The sequence below is a fragment of the Echeneis naucrates genome, chromosome 22 (genome assembly GCF_900963305.1).
Source record: "Echeneis naucrates chromosome 22, fEcheNa1.1, whole genome shotgun sequence".
In the NCBI taxonomy this organism is placed as follows: Eukaryota; Metazoa; Chordata; class Actinopteri; order Carangiformes; family Echeneidae; genus Echeneis; species Echeneis naucrates.
In genome coordinates this window covers 18,566,541-18,583,071 of record NC_042532.1, presented here as the reverse complement: position 1 = coordinate 18,583,071, position 16,531 = coordinate 18,566,541, and the positions used below count along the sequence as shown (strand labels likewise).

At 40.2% G+C, this 16,531-nt stretch overlaps 2 protein-coding genes across 7 annotated transcripts in view; both read right to left on the bottom strand.

Moving 5' to 3' along the window:
- Positions 1-4,184: 4,184 nt before the first annotated feature.
- On the bottom strand, positions 4,185-8,229 carry slc2a1c (solute carrier family 2 member 1c). The gene is made up of 10 exons (XM_029493849.1): positions 8,215-8,229; positions 7,888-7,986; positions 7,386-7,546; positions 7,054-7,294; positions 6,516-6,678; positions 6,156-6,340; positions 5,748-5,849; positions 5,348-5,449; positions 4,932-5,135; positions 4,185-4,364 (listed from the first exon to the last, which is right to left on the bottom strand). The coding sequence occupies exons 1-10, from the start codon at positions 8,227-8,229 to the stop codon at positions 4,185-4,187; spliced, it is 1,452 nt and encodes a 483-aa protein (XP_029349709.1).
- A 6,775-nt stretch (positions 8,230-15,004) lies between these two features.
- The window catches only part of smoc1 (SPARC related modular calcium binding 1), a 34,694-nt gene continuing 33,167 nt past the window's right edge, over positions 15,005-16,531 (bottom strand). For 4 of the 6 annotated variants that reach the window (XM_029494354.1, XM_029494357.1, XM_029494358.1 and 1 more), the window contains one exon: positions 15,005-15,174. In XM_029494354.1, the coding sequence (XP_029350214.1) occupies positions 15,135-15,174 (40 nt within the window). In that variant the 3' untranslated portion in view covers positions 15,005-15,134. The remainder of the gene's footprint in view (positions 15,175-16,531) is intronic. The other 2 variants (XM_029494355.1, XM_029494356.1) reach the window with 2 other exon arrangements.

Sequence of the window (16,531 nt, the reverse complement as noted above, 5' to 3'; positions counted from 1 at the left end):
GAAACCTCCAAAGAATTCTTTACTACTTGTTGTTGTGTAGACAATCTGTTTCATAGTTTCTCCCGGCAGCTGTCTGTACCAGTACATCTGGAAATAAGAACCACCCTTGGTGTGGCTGCAGTGTATCTCTGCACTTTGACCCATTTTTTCCCACAGGGTTAAGTTCTGATTAACTTCACTCCCATCAGTCTGACCTGTGCATATAACAGTGAAGGTTAGCAATTAAATTTTTTGTCAGCTGAGCATTTACAAACTTGCTTGAACTTCTGTTGTTGTCCAACAAATTTAACATTAAGTAAGTAGTCCACTTTTTTCATGTATTTCCACTTTTACCGTTTATCCAGAGGAGAAACAGCAGGCCGAGGAGACCATGTGTGATCGTGTCCATGGTCAGAACGAGTCGACACACAACTGTCAGTGTACAGTCAATTACAGTCAGAAATTACAGGTGGGAGTGTCATATTGTGTCATGTGAACAACGAGTCACGGGGAGAATTGGTGCTACTTAAGAATACATGAGATTTATTAGTTATTGAAACAGCTTCACCAAGTTTGCGCAGGTTTTTTGTTCAGCTTGTCTCTGTTGACACACAACACAGATATACAGGAAAAAAAAAAATTATTTGTTTATTAATTAAGCTTTATTGACAGAAATTAATCCAATAATGAATTATTCAGTTGACGAGCAATGAACTACATGAGTATTTCAGGATTTGTGGCTAAATAAATAGCTTCCATTCCAAAAATATGAAAATTTTCTGGTTTTCTTTTTCTCATGTGAGAATAAACAATATCAGACCTTGTGACTGCTAATCAGGTGTAATTCGATGTTTGAAAACATCCTCCCAGATTAACTGTTCACAGAAATCTTTAGTAACATTTTTATTCTAGATTTAAGTGTTCACGTATGAGACAACTTCATAACTGCAACATAATTCATCAGTAAAGCCAACTTTATTCCAACACAGACAGTTTAGTGTCACATGGGGTCAACGTTATGCTGAAACGTTGATAAAATCTTGAAAGACTTGGTTGGGTGCAGGTGCTGAAGTCATCTGTGTAGACTTGGGTTTTGACTTGAGGGTTTTTGTATGAATTTTACGAGAATCTGCTGCACTGTGTCGACTGGAAGCACAGAAATACATTCCACTGTCTTTTAATAAAAGACTGGAAATGTTGAGGTGGGACTGTTTGCGGCCATCTCCATCAAAATTGATTTTCCCTTTCATGTTGTTCTCAACGTTTACGAACATTGCATTTAAAAATCCCAGCATCTTGAGCTGGTTTTGGTCTTGCTTGTACCAAAAAATGCGATCATGATTAGTCATGTTGTGTTCACATTTGATCTCTCTGACAACAGATTCATCAATTCTCTTCAAGATGGACGAAGGTGTCTGGATGACAAATTCAGTGTTGGGGACACCTGTTGAAAAAGAACAGGTTTTTAAATATCAAACTTTGCATTATCATGATCCACATCTTGTTATTCTCACCTTTATTTCCTGGAAAATGAAGAATACACCATGCAAAAACCATGAAGATCATGTTCAAGAAGTTGACTCCGCTATCAGCTTTCCTTTCTGGTTTGTCAATCCAGCACCTGTGGAGGAGAGTGTCTTTTACTGAGAGGAAGAAAAACAAAGCAGCATTTATCATTATCAGCACAGAGGAAGTCACATTATCTCTGTAATATTGTCAATGGAAGTGAATGTAAGTCGCCTCATTTCATTTGTTGAGGTTTGCTTCCCCCTGCTGGTGTTAAAAAATCCAGTTGGTTTCCTCAGCGAAGGCATATTTCCTGATAGCACTCGTCACTCCTGGAAATGATTTTGGATTATTTTTTTCTCTGGACTTAAATATTTGTTGCCTCCGTCTTTTCTATATAGTTTTAAGTTCTATGGTCTTATGCACTTTTATTCAAAGCTGAGTTGTCATGCAAACCCACAAAATTTAGATAAACAGTAGATCAGAGGTTTTTGTTCAGCTCTCACATGTGTCTGTGTCACTGTGTTCACTGACAGCACAGAAATACCAGCCTGTATCTTCTGGCTCCAGGTTCTTCACTGTGAATGTCCCACTCTCAGCATTCGGTTTGGTGACTGAGAATTTCTCTTCGTTGAAACCTCCAAAGAATTCTTTACTACTTGTTGTTGTGTATACAATCTGTTTCATAGTTTCTCCAGGCAGCTGTCTGTACCAGTACATCTGGTAGTAACCACTGCCTTTGGTTTGGCTGCAGTGTATTGTTGCGTTGTCATCCTTTTTCTTGTTTTTCCATAGAGTGGAGGGCTGGTTGACATCACTTGCATCAGTTAGACCTGTATGTTCAACAGCAAAGGTTACATGCAGTGCTCCTATTCGACCTATGCTGTTGTCTCTTCTTATTCTGACATATAAAAGTACAAACTCAAAATGGGTTTGTTTATGCATATATTTTCAAATTCCTCAAATTCACAATTATTAATTATTAATTACCTGAAGTCCAGAGCAAACAGACAGTCAGTCTGAGGAGGCTGTGTTGAGTGATGATATTATCCATGTTCTGTCAGACAGAAACCAACAGTGTCGTACAGTTACAGATATTTGAGAAGCTAGAGGTGGGAGTGTCACTTGTTTGTAGAATATGATGTCGTGCTTGGTGTCCCCCTTTAGTCCATTTTCTGAATTTACAATAATCCCGTTCAGTAACAGTCAGAATTTCTGTACTTCATCTACATAGTCTTGTTTCAGAGACAATAGATCTGCTGAAGATAAAAAAATATATATGTATTCATGATTTTTTTTCCTGGCTCAAAGACCGGACAGGAGTGGATTAAGATTCTCATTTTAACACACACACTGAGATCTTTGAGATCACAGATCTAAAGAATGAGTAATCTGTCTCTAATTTTTCTGCCAACACTTTCCTTGTCATAAATTTTCTGTCTTCTCTCGTTACGTACAGCTGCTGGCGGTGACTTCCTGGAGTCTGATTTCTTTGACAATTTCACAGTTTGGTCCAGTAGGTGGCAGCATGCTCATGTTTTTGCAGAGGTTAAAAAATACACCAACAAACCAAAAATCATTCCTCAAAGTCTGACCGAGTCCCGTTTATCCCTTTTGCCATTAGTTGTCAGCTTTGAAAGCACAAATACAGCCATTCATATTTAAATTGAATTCTGCCCCCTGGTGTGTTAAAGCCCAAACGTCCTCTGATCTCCTGGCTCGTCTCCCTGTGCGGTTTCTACAAGTCACTGTAGAGCATATTGGATGAAATATTTATTCACACAGCTGCGGTTGGTTTTCTCAGACATCTTACAAGTGTACACAGTTCAGAGATACGTGAGATTTCACAAATCAATAATGAACAGGAAGGCTGCTGTGTTTGTGCAGCAGGAAGTTCAAATGAGTGGGGGTCCTGTTGGATTCACCTGGTTACTGCCATCAAACATAGTAAGAATGAGCTGATAAGATCACCTTAAAGATTCATTACAGGAACATGAAGATTGTAATGTGGTAATGACACAACGGAGCTCCTCAGCCTTTTCCTCACTGAACCCTGTGAGTCAAATGACTGCACAGGATTTCTGATGAAAATTGTGATACATTGGAAAATTTTCCATGATGTGACAATCTGTGCGTCATAATGCTGTTTGTGTTAAAAACAAAGCCAGCTGGCAAAGAAACCAATGAACAAATCCAATTTTAGCCCTCATAAAATAAATGCAGTGAATTACTGAGCCCTTCGTGGCACAGACTTTTTTCACTCTTTAACTGTAGGAAAGAGTCCACTGTCTGCCCATAAAAAAAGTCCTTTTGCTTTACAAATAAGCAATACATTGTTTACAAAATGGCTCAAAAGATGCAGAATAAATATCTACGATTTTCCACTTTCAATCTGATAACCATAATAATGTTGGAAAGCCAGATAATGCGAGGCCGTGTCAGCATCTTCATGAAACACACACGGCGCTCTCTTGTGACTCACTGTAAAGCAGTTTGTCCTTTGTGATCATCATTAGAAAGGATAAAGGGTCAGTGCACCCACATTACCCAAACCAATACATTTTCACTGAGTAAAGTAATGAAAGGCAGCACAAAAACAATGTAACCAAAAATTATTTGTTCATACCATTAATATTTGGATTATTTGTGTGAATTGACCCTTTGACAGAATAACTGTGACCAGATTTAAGACTCGCCCATCAGGTGAAAGTGTTGAATCCAGTCTTATTGTGCAAAGGAATGCCGTCTGCTCCTCTGAACTCCTCCGCAATGTCATCGAACGTGCGTCCTTTGGTCTCAGGGAGGCGAATCCAGGTGAAGGTGAAGGCCACCAGAGCCACGGCCATGAAGAGGAGGTAGACATACTCACCGCAGATTTTCTGTTTGTGGGCGAGATAGACTGATCAGGGTGTTTGACCTTTAAATCACGGAGGATAGTCAGTTGAGACCTAAATCTTGGCCCACATTAATGTAAAATTATACATCACAAATACAAATGAAACAAATGAAACATTCGCAAAGAGAGAAATAAAATGTATGGAAATAAGAAGAGCAGGCAGACAGAAGTGTAGAACGAGGGAAAGACGGACGGGCTTTAAAACAAGAAATGAGGAAAAACAAGGTTGCTTTATTGGTTCATTGGTTGTAGTCAGCTCTGCTGTTCACACAGATGATTCCCTGGTTAACTGTGAATTTATGCTCTATTATTTAAACCTGATTTTACAGGATTTAGCTGCAGATTTATACATATTTAACACTGAACTGATTTATGTTTTTTTTATTTTATAGGCACTTCATATGGATATAACAGATTTATAGTCTGTGTTAAACAGCCACGTCTCGAAGGTGCAAGCAAACTGGCAAAAGCAAACAAGAATTCCACCTCTGAAGTGTCCATTGAGGTTTAACTCGGTCATACAGCATGCAGGCCAACATTACAAACCTACCAGTAATGGAGGAAAGAGCAGCGCCAGAACAAACTTCCCTCCCCAGTTGAGCATACTGGTGAAAGCCATGGCGATGGGCCTGCCAGGCTGGTCAAACAGCTCAGCAGCGATGAACCAAGAGATGGGGCCGGGACCTAGCTCATAGGCTGAAATCAGACAGAAAACCAGCAGGACCTGCAGGCTCCGCAGCTCTGGGGCCAGGTGCTGCAGAGAGGATAGAAAACAGGGTGGCTGTGTTTCAGAGGAAACTTGGAGAACGTGCCGCTGTGTCATCTTTCTTCAAAAACTTGTATTATAATTCAGAAAGCCACTGTTGTTTCTTAGAATTTCAACTTTTTAATCATTCAGTAGCAAGTACATTGACTAAATCCAACATTAAAGCAATTTATTCTGCGCAAACAATACATCTGGCTCACCAGGACAGAATCGACTATGGTCATAAGTAAGTTGCACACTGCTATTGAGATGAAACCAGTCAGGAGCAATTTCCTCCTTCCTGCCCGCTCCATCAGGAAGAACTGTAGAGGAAAAATCAACACGGTGGTGACTCTGCTCACATTTCATCCCGAAGATTTGAATTAAATGCAACATTATCCTGTTGTGGTTTAGGCTGTAAAACCGTTCACGAGCAAACCTGGACAGCGGTTTATCTCCAGTCCAAGATTTGAGTTCACCTCACGGCAAAAACAACAAACTATATTCTAGGTTATTATTTTCTGATCAGATTTGTGAGGCTGGGATTAGCAGACTGTAATAATGATGATATCATTCATATTCTTACACTTGCATGTAATCACCGCTAGAGCTGGTACTTACTGCCACCAAAGTGAAGGTCAAATTGACAGCCCCCACACCCAGAGTCAGGTATTTGGCCTCATCAAACTTGGCCTGGAACATTTTGGTAGAATAATTGATGATCTGGGAGAAAGGAGAAGAAACCTATTTTAGTCAGTTACTTGGACGTCTCTGAGTTTTTTGTTTTTATTTATTTTTCTTTTCTTTTTTTTTCTGCACTGATTTATTGCCCCAGACAATTTTAGCCCCGCTGTGGCTAAATATTTAGTCAGCAAACCATACAAAAAACTGAGCTCCACTTTTTATTTGTTTTACCTCATTCAGCATTAAAATCCCAGCCTTCATAAAAAAAAAAAAAAAGCAAAAAGCTTTTATTAGTTGAGCCTTTGCCCTCAGGGAAACTTTTCACACTGATTTCATACGACTCACTGCATTGAATCCAGACAGCTGGCTGCCTAAGTTGATGATGAGGACGATGATGATGGGCTGCTTGTAGCTGCGCTTCTTAAAGAACTCGTGGATGGTCACGCCGCTCTGAGTGTGAGCGGCCTCCTCCTTCATCTCTTCTAGCTCAGCATACAGCTTCTCAGCTCTGCCTCTCAGTCTCAGCAGGGCTACAAGGTTAGAACAGCCCCTTATATAAAAGCTGAGATACTGAAATGCGTTAAAAGCATTTTCATGTTCAGATTCACCGGAGCTGCAGGAGGGTATTTTTATTTTTGCACATCGCAGCTCCAGTTTAATGATCAGCCAGAAGTAGTGAAAAGTGCAGATTTCTCTGGTACCCACCAGCCTCGGCCTTTGTCTCCTCTCCACGGTTGATGAGCAGGTATCGAGGGCTCTCAGGGCAGAAAGGCAGGACCAGGTACTGTGTCAAGGCCGGTATGAGAGACAGGGACAGCATCATGGCCCAGTAATGCTCTGTGCCCAACACCGTCTCCAGGCCAGCAACCTGCAGCAAACAAACACAACTGTTTCACACTTTAACATAGCTATATAGCTAATCTGTCTCTATTAGCCCCCTCAGATATAGACCCATGAGTATGTCCTCGAGAAAAAAGGAAAGAAAGAAAGGACTGGGAAATTGGAGAGACACCAGCAGTAACTGAGCATCTTTGGTACATAAGCCCCTCTCTTCTTTTGTTGTCAAACTTAAAATTATATTAAAACTACACTGTGTATTATGGAAGACATTTGAAATTTCAGAATTGGCTGTTCTGTGTCCGAGCCTGCTCTTAATGCTGTTAGACAGCAAGTATGAAAAGAGTAAACATCGACCTCAAATGACTTTTTTCACTTTAAACCACATTTTTGACTCAATCCTCACCATCCCCACCAGGATGCCCAGGGCGAAGGAGACCTGGTTCAGTGTAGCAAAGGCCCCCCTCAGGTTGGTGGGGGACACTTCCTGGATGTACAGCGGATTAAGACTCATTACCAGGCCGCAAAACAGACCGAACACCAGCCGTCCCAGGATGAGAATTTCAAATGATTGGCAGGCTTTAGACGCTGACATCAGACATGCTCCCACCACAGAGAGACAGTTCACTATTAGAATGGAGTTACGTCTGGAGGTAAAGATGTGAGGAGTGAAGAACACGAGAGTAAAAAATGATAATGATGAATATTAGAAATAACTTTTACTTTTTTCTGTCTTACCGTCCATAAGAATCTGCCACATATTTCACCCCGAGGGAACCGACCAAGGCTCCAAAGTCCTTAATACTGACAGAGAGGGACCACAGCAGAGTCAGACTGTGATCTGGCATCGATTGATTGTGTCTGGCTGTCCAGGTGTGGTTGAAGAACTCCTCGATGATCTACACAGTTGGTAAGACAAAGGGCACTCTGCATTGCTAAATGGAGGATGAACTGCTTTAAATTGAGAAGTCCAAGTTTTTTTTTCTCTCCTCTCGTACAACGTTTCTGATCATAGTTTTACTGAAGAATAAATCCTTAAATGAACCTGACTCTAAAGGTCTGTATAAGATTGAATAATTAAAAATCCCCGTAGTTTTACTGAAGTTTAGTCCAGACAACCTGATAAAATTCAAAACCCTGTTGGCTAAGGGGGCACAACTGGTACTGCATATCAATAAAACCTGTTGAATGTGATTGTCAGTTGATTTTGCTCCTGAATTCTGTCTGTTCTGTTCTTCACCTTGGCCGGTGCATTGACGTTTCCAGTGTGGTAGCCAATCTGCAGGGAGCCCAACACCGCCGCCATGATGGAGGTCAGGAGCGCCGCAGTCAGATGGGTCTGTGCAGCAGGACATCGGAGTGAGTGGCAGTAATTTCTTTACCTTATGACCCATCTTAAATCAGTCATTCTTATTTATAACCAACTCGTTGGATATAAGATGAAGAGTAGCTTCGATAATTTAGCTTATCTAAATTGTATCTAATTCTAGACAAAAATTGACATTAAGTGTTTAGACTCCTTCTGTCAAAATGTTCATTTGCAGAAAAATGCCTCAAACAAACAAACCTCCTGGGACGCCATTTGTTTGGGTGAGTGTCACTCCTTCAAGATGAAGGTGCATTTATTTTTTTCCTGCCCTTCTCTGCTGCGAAAAACCCAAATTATGGCAGAATTAAAATGAGTATAATCACAAACTGTAATAATTTCAAGAATATATATATATATATATATAATGTGTTAAATAGACTTAAACTTACCTGCAATATTTTTTCTATATTTATATGGACTTTCAAATTTAGTTTCTTACATCCAGCCACAAAGATTTCCTGTCGGCTTCAAAAATCTAAAATATATTTTTGTTTCCTGAATAAAAAATGTCCAAAAAAGCTGCACATGCAGAAAATCAAATCAATCAGTGAAGTTAAACAATTGAACCGTTGTTCTTTATTTGAACTTACCTGTGGTTTGGAGTGAAGCAGACTCCTCTTCTCATCCAAAATATAAATCAAAATAATGAAGACAATCCAGTAAGTTGCTGTGAGAAAGTCACATGTATCTTTTCAACATCAAATTGAAAAGGAATGATTCAATTTCACGGGCAACCAAGTATGTCAGCAGATTTTTTTCAGTATTGACCTTGTATCATTAGACGATAATGAAAATGGCCATGAGCGATTTACTCTGGAGAATTTTGGAACTACCACTACAGCTTTTTTTAAACCCTGATAATGTACTACACTTAAAAATAATAACTTTACTGTCTGATCTACATTTACATCTATTTTCAAGTTCTCACCACTTTTCCTCAGTATCACACGTCGATCCCTTCTTCATCCCTGACTTTCAAATATGACTGAATTTTCTTGACTGAACATGCAAACAGCAGAGGTTCACATACACACAAGGGGCCAGTGATGAAGTCACACCAAGCTGGTGAATTTGTGGCAGGCCTGACAAAATGGAGAGCCGTGGGCTCCTCCGGTTCTCGTGCACCAGCAGATCAGTATCCTGTGTTCTCATCTACTGAGGATCAGGTCACCAGCTGCAGCCAAAAATTAAATCATTAAATGAATGCTGTTTTCAACAACAGGTCTGTTCCCAGGCCTCACCAAATGGGAAATAACATCCATTTGGAGCGCCGAATAGGTGTTCTGGGAATAACACAGCCGCGTGCTTGAGCCAAATGAGTGTGTGTTTGTGTGTGCATGTTTGTCAAGCTGTAGGTAACTTTGGCTGTGTGCTGCGATGATGCGCACTAAAATGAAAAATTCAAGACTGTCCGGCGAGCCTGTGTTTCTAAGAACTAAGTTAAAGTTAAAATACAATTAAAATACCGTTACATGTAATGCGATGGTAAATAACGATGGTATGATATTGGCAACAAATGTATTAAAAGGTTAATGCCACGAAACTTCTAGTCGAAAGATTTCCTGGAGTCAACATTCTGTATAATGAACTGTATATGGTTAGATACTTACAGAAATTAAATCCTATCTGGAAATAGAAAATTCAGCAGCAACAGGTTAAATTCCAAATTATGTGAAAAGAAAGATTTTCGCTGACAGAGGAACTGTGTGGTGCTTTCAAGGTCATTGTTTAACGACAACACCCATCACACAATGATGTGACAATTTAGAGCCTCAAGGATCAGTCACAGTACCAGAGGGACGTATATGTGTGTGTGTGTGTGTGTGTGTGTGTGCATACCCTTCTCATCCTGCGATGATAATCCTAATATTGGCCTGAAATGCTCCCTGCTGTCCTCCCGTCTGTGTACATGGAAGCTCTGTATATCTTTTTTTTCTTTTTTTTTTTTTTTTTTTTTTAAACCCAGTTACATAAGGAGGAACAATGGACTCTAAACTCTTAAGGGTTGAATCCTTATGCCTCTGTATGTTTATGATAGCTTGTTATTTATCCCTTAATAGTAAAAGTGATTATGTTTGTGCATGTGTTTGCATGCTGATTTGTGTATGGGCCTGTGGGTGTTTTTGTATTTAGTTATTTGTTCAAGATGCTTATCCATATATCTTTGGTCGGTAATATGAGCTCTCCCTAAATTTCCCATCTATGAAGTCATACAGTACTTAAAATCTTAAGTCTCATTATCTCAGTTTTATGGTTTTCATGCTTTCACTTCAGCTGATTAAACTGCACGGCCTTACTGGAATTGTGCTTCTTTGTTCACTTCTTCACATGGATCAGTGAGGTTTAATCCAATCCAGTCTTATCGAATGACTGTATCGCAGTTGCGTGTGTGTCTGTGTGTGTCTGTGTGTGTGTGTGTGTTTATACACTTATGCTTGAATGTGCAAATACATCTTGCTCTATAGCCTTTATGCAGGGATATGAAGTAATGTAAACTTGAAATTATAAGTGGATCTACAAAATGAAATCATGATGTTAAACAGACACATACACGCTCAAACACAAAGACCTGACCCTGACCAAAGCCAAATGGGCAGTAAGAGCTTTTCACTGGTGGGATGCACAAGCCAAATAAAATAAAGTCGAGCTTAGTAATAATGTTGGGTGAGGAAACGTCAGCCTCACCACAAACCACGCCATTTGTGCTTGAAAATAATCTTTATCATAAAACTTAAGTAAAATATGTAAAGGTTAAGTATTAACTGGATCCTGATGGATAGAGGTGATCAAAAGCAGATCATTTCAATCCACAAATAGTGTGTTGCACTGAATACCGGATGACAGGAAACAAAATACCTAATTAAAACACTGCTAGTCTCACATATGAAGAATTTGTTATTAACCGCTCCTCTTCCAAACTACTGATTGATGTCATATTTTTTAAATATTGATATCTTATATTTCACACTTTAAAGTATAGTTTCTCTGTAATTTATTGCCTGCCTTTGAGAACATAAAATATTGCGCTTTTAAAGCTCCTGTAATGAAATCAAAGCTGTCTGTAGTCTAAATGAGGAATACAGCACGTCTTCATTGCCATTTTATAGAGTTGAAATTCTCACCAGCAGTTTTAGCAAATAGGGATTTATTTCTGGCTTCACTTTTTGTTCTTGTCACAGGAGCATATTTAAAACAAACCCTAAAGCTCCTCAGATGTTGTCCTAAAACATCAGAGCTAAGAGAGAGGAAAACATAGTTGGCATTCGAGGGCAAAATGCTTTGTCCACCTGCAAGCTCTGTTCGTGCAGCTGAGTTCTCAATTAGCATGTGGATACGCCTGTCTGGAACATGACCTTTGAGCCCCTGAGCTCTGGCCTCCTGGCAGGCAACCCCCCGACCCTGCGCTCAGGCTGCTGGGCAGGTGCTGCTGCAGGCAGGCAAAGGGGGGGGGGGGGCATGAGGCACAAATGGTGAGCAGCGTACACACTCATCCCCCACCGCTGATGTTTTTCTATCCCACAAACTAATGATCCTCTCTGATTACCTGTAATGGCCTTCGATCAGGGGGAAAATGAGAGTCCCACCACATACATGACCACCAATGTATTGATCAGAAGGATTTTCACAATGGCCAGCGATATAAGTGGAGTTTGACTTTAAACAGGTACAGCAGGTGATTACATTTTAGTTTTAAGTTTTATTTTATGTTAACATGTAGAGAGTCTCCATAGTAAAGTCTGTCAGCCACAATGAAGATATTTAAAGGAATCCCTCGAGTCATCTCAAGATTAGATAAAATAAAGATATAAATCTTCTTAAATGGCATCAGGCAGCACGTGCACCACCCACGTCACTTTCAAACCTAAAATTCCTCTCTTTACCTATGAAACCCTTCTGCTGTCCCACCTCTCCTCCACCCCACCTTCAACAAAGGCAAAAGAACACACACACATGCATCCTTAAGCAGCTGCGTCATTATAAAACTCTTTTGAACTTCACACTAGAAGTCAAATGCCACATGTGTCAGTACAAGACAGATGTACTGCAGCTGCCTCTTGGCTCCAGTTTCATGTGTGATACAAACACTCTCTCTCCCCTCACAGCCCTGACCCCCCCATCCCATCACCACCAACCTCACCTCACCAGCCCTGACACTGCACCTTTGAAGTCTCATCACTAAATCAGAACATCTCCCACCAACCACAAATCAACAGGCCACAGTGTGCAATATACATGGACACGCACAGATATATGTAGCCCACTTTTAATAATTGTCAACACTTAACCTTTCTTTAAAAATATTTATTTTCAGTTCATGAAAGTCAAACGGCTTGGTTGATGTTGTGTAGTGTGTGTATCTGGCTGTCAGCGGTTTAGTGTATGAACTTTGTGCTGCTGCAGAGAGCGGTGCTCACCATTAGGGGTCAGTGTGAAACTCGTTCTTTGTGTTCCACCTTTAAACACTTTCCCACTTCGTCCAGACGGAACATAGTTTGAATAGATGTGGTATGAAACAGCATCAGGATCAGTTCCATATTATTGTTACTGTTGTTGCTGGTTGTTGTTACTGCACCATATGTACAAGTGTGACTGTGATGGTTTAACAGAAACGTATTTCAACATTGTTTCAGTTTATTGGTTAATAGGCTTTTTTTAAAAATAATTGACCATTTGCAGAATTGCCAACTTGAGACAAAAAAAGGATAGATGCTTTAAAACAGTGTAGAGTGGGTCCTCATTCTGCTCATATTGCTTTGCTAAGGATAAATGATGGCCCTGTCTGAGTTGATCTCATCTTTTTGGTCTCTTGTGTGTGTCCATTGTGGGACAAGTTCACATAGCTCAGGAATTAAGACCCATATTACAGTGAACAGCATTATTGTCTTTGCAAAGCAGAGCCAAACGGCTGCCCTTCAAGCCACAGAATTTACATCGACAAATTTCACCCAAAGACAACAGGTCTCAGTGTTTGGTTTCCCAACAGATCTCATTTCTGAAGCCACGAATAAGAAATGCTGTCAAAACATCTTGCAGTGGAAAAGTGTCCAGTGAGGAGCAAGACAGGCTTGGCTTCTCGCTGTCAGCCTGCCAATCATCTGTAAGCCTCCTTCATTTCATGTCCCCCATCGTGATTAGCAGTGATTACCAGCCTGTTAGGTCGTTTTAGATCTTGCATGTAATCTATGGCGTCTGGAAGCACTTCAGCAGACACATGAGGCCAGTGTTCAAACCTGGAGAGCCTGCACAGCCCTCTGAGAAAGACATGCTTCCATCACTGTTAGTTCAAATTAGACACAACTGGACTTGTGATTGTAGTGGACGAAGCTCCAGATACCGTATACATTCTTGACTGCATATAGTGATGATGACAGGAAACGTAAAACATGAACTGAAAAGGACAAATAAGCCCACGACAGATAACATAAACACTGCTGTGAACTGATAACACACAGACTGGTCTAAGCATTTCAATGTTGCGAATCAGCTACTGTTATTGCCTAACGTTTGACAATGTAAACACAGAAAAGTTTTTAGTTTAACACAATAAGCCAGAATGACAGTGAAGTAGGTGAACACCCATATGCCCCACAATGCAATTTAGTAAACAAACAAACAAAAGTTATCGTACATATTTACAAGAGGAGCCTTGTTGTCTCTCGCATTCATGAGCCACTGCAGTGACTCTTGGGATTATGGTAAAGAAGAACAAGAATTCAGACCACAAAAGAAACTTTAAATTCTCCTTTCTTGGAACTCAATTGTTCCCAAATGTGAGGAAATATTTTTATTTTTTACATTCTAAAACTTATTCATGAGGTCTTTTTCTTGTCTTTTTCCTCCTTCTCAGCCACATTCCTATTAATCAGACACCCTGGGGGGTATTTTAGGACTTAATGCACTGTCTTCCACAGGGTGGCAAGCCTCCAAGTATGTGTGGTGGTAAATGTTTCCCAGAGCAGGGCTGACATCAACTGATGAGAGGACAGTCAATGTATGTACTTACATACACAAAATGTACTCCGATATTAATGGGCAGACTCAAATATTTATTTTAGGACCTGACATTCGTTAATTTCTCTTCTTGTTTACAACGACAGGGATAAACGTGAATATAACAGCTGAAACGAGCTGATATCAATGAGATACTGGCCAACATAAACATCTTATTGGCTGCGTTTAGTCACATCTTCTTTCTATTAAGAGAATTTAAAACTCATTTTCTAGACTGTAATACGTTTTTGGAAAAGCTGTTGCCATTTGTAATAGTAACCAGCAGCTGGTAAGCTGGTAAACGCCTGATCACACAATTCAGTAGCACAAAAACTTTAGCACTCACATGCTGGAAATATCAGGCCCGTTTAGAGAGGATGAATATAACATTAATTTAGCAGAGGGAGACTACGAGCAGCAAGATGTGTGTAAACTAACAACCGTCATTGTGGCTTGAAATTAAAACTGCATTAATCAACCTTTTTCATTTTTTATGGCAACTTCACCTTGTTGTTCAGTCTCAGTGCTCTTGTCAAACCATAAAGAGGAAAAATAAAAGATGTCAGATTTTGTACAAACATCTGCTTCTTCAGTTGAGTTCCTAAGACGTTCTGCACTCTGCAAGAGGTTCAAACAGCAAATTCTGAAATATTGCATGTTTACATACAGCGTGACGCAGTTTTATGAACGTAGTTCTTCCTTTCAGTTTGTTTGTGAGGATTTGAGTATGAAACAATATTTGGGTTGAATGTGCCTCTCTATGTAACGGGGAACGTTTGACTTTTCTTCCCGCTAAGCGCGGCAGACTAATCATATGGGGAAATGTGGTAACATGAACACACTGGTTCTTCCAGTGGTGAGCCGGTCTTCTCTTGACAAATATATTCCCATTCTTACCTGGACCGTTTCAGTCACTTCAGGAGAAAAACAACACGTACAAACAGTTTAAATGTCAAACATAGGGAGAAGAAAGTGCAAATATTTTGGCGCTGCTTCATTTTCTTTTCTCGTTTTACTGTTCTTTTTTTTTTTTTTTTCTCAGGAACTTCGTATTTTTTCTGCTCCATCTTTTTCTTTCCTGTCAGCAAGCGTACAGATGCCTTCCCTCTGTGCCCTCTGCTCTCGTCTCAGCTTCTGGATCCTTCTATTCTCACACCAGACGACCTACTGAGAGAACAGAGAAAAGAAAAAGAGAAAACATTTATTCACTTGTTGGTGAATTGTCTGCAGATGAGTTGCTGCATGATAAGATCATAGTCTCCCTCAACAACTATAAAATCTGTGGGCTGCTTAACACTTCACATAATTTTGCATGGCATCCAATATACGAGTTTAAGTAACTAAGACTTTAGCACAGAAACACTTCCTTCTACTGCCAACTGCGATGTCATTAGTTTACATATTTAATTTGGTAAAATTTAAGAAGTATTTATCAATTTTATACACAACAAAAAACGCGTGAAGCCAAGGGAGTGGCTGTAGATAAATGAAAATCGACTTGACAATGCTTTAACTGTTGTGGTGACACTCTTTGGGACTGACAGTGTGCAGCACATAGAGATTGACTGCTCACTCATCAGTCGACCGGCATTGGGGGGGGGTAATGGGTAAAGAGCTTAGATTGCTTACAGATGGCTGAGGTCCTTCAGAGCACTCTGAGAGTTCAGGTGTCAGTGCACAAGTTTGTGTGTGCAACTTTCTACACACAATTGTATATCTGTATTTTTTATGTATTTTTTTTTTTTTAATCTACACTTTAAGATTTGGACTATGTCCAAATCAAAGTCTGCGCTAGAGTGTTTCTGTTTCTCTGTTTATGTATGTGAAAACAACATGTGTATAAGGTTTTGTGTGGTAGTCTTTGTATACGCCGTGTGTGTCTTGATTGCCTAGCAGCCTATACGGGGGTGTGAAAGTGCAGGAGCATGTGGGGGTGGGGACATGCAGGTGCAGTCCATGTCAATGCTGGTTATGTTGCTCATGAAATAGAAGTCCAGCTGAAGCTTCTGCACTCTGAGGCAAAACGTTTAGTCCAAATTCAAACTTTAAACAATCACAATCTGTCCACAGCTCCATAAATCACTGATCACATTCATCATGTGTGAGTCCAGTACGGGGAGGTTTTCACCTACCCTTTAACTGTTCAGGGTAAGGCTGTGAATAAAACACAACGGCCTGGCTTAGAACCAGGTGACTACAGTGTGTCTGCTGCCAGTACAGAATACTGAATCCTCCTGTGTATAAACACATATCACAGCTGACACATCAGACTTAGATGGTAATGTCCCCATTCCACTTTCATATAAAAAATGTCTCTCATATTTCATGATAAGCCCACAGTCCTTCTTTGGATGTCATTCTGACAGACAGGCCACCCAACATGAACATGTTTAAACCCGGCAATCAGATGGATAAATGGGTTGGATTATTTTAGGATATAAATGATTTCAGGGGTAACCCAGCTGCAGTTTGGCCACAGTCGTGTTAATGGATTTTTAAGCAGCTCAGTGACAGTAACTGCAGC

Coding starts and splice junctions, on each gene's coding strand:
- slc2a1c (XM_029493849.1), bottom strand. Junction 6,341..6,515: donor GGAGACAAAGGCCGAGGCTG/GTGGGTACCAGA, acceptor CTAACCTTGTAG/CCCTGCTGAGACTGAGAGGC. Junction 5,450..5,747: donor TGACCTTCACTTTGGTGGCA/GTAAGTACCAGC, acceptor TTTCCTCTACAG/TTCTTCCTGATGGAGCGGGC.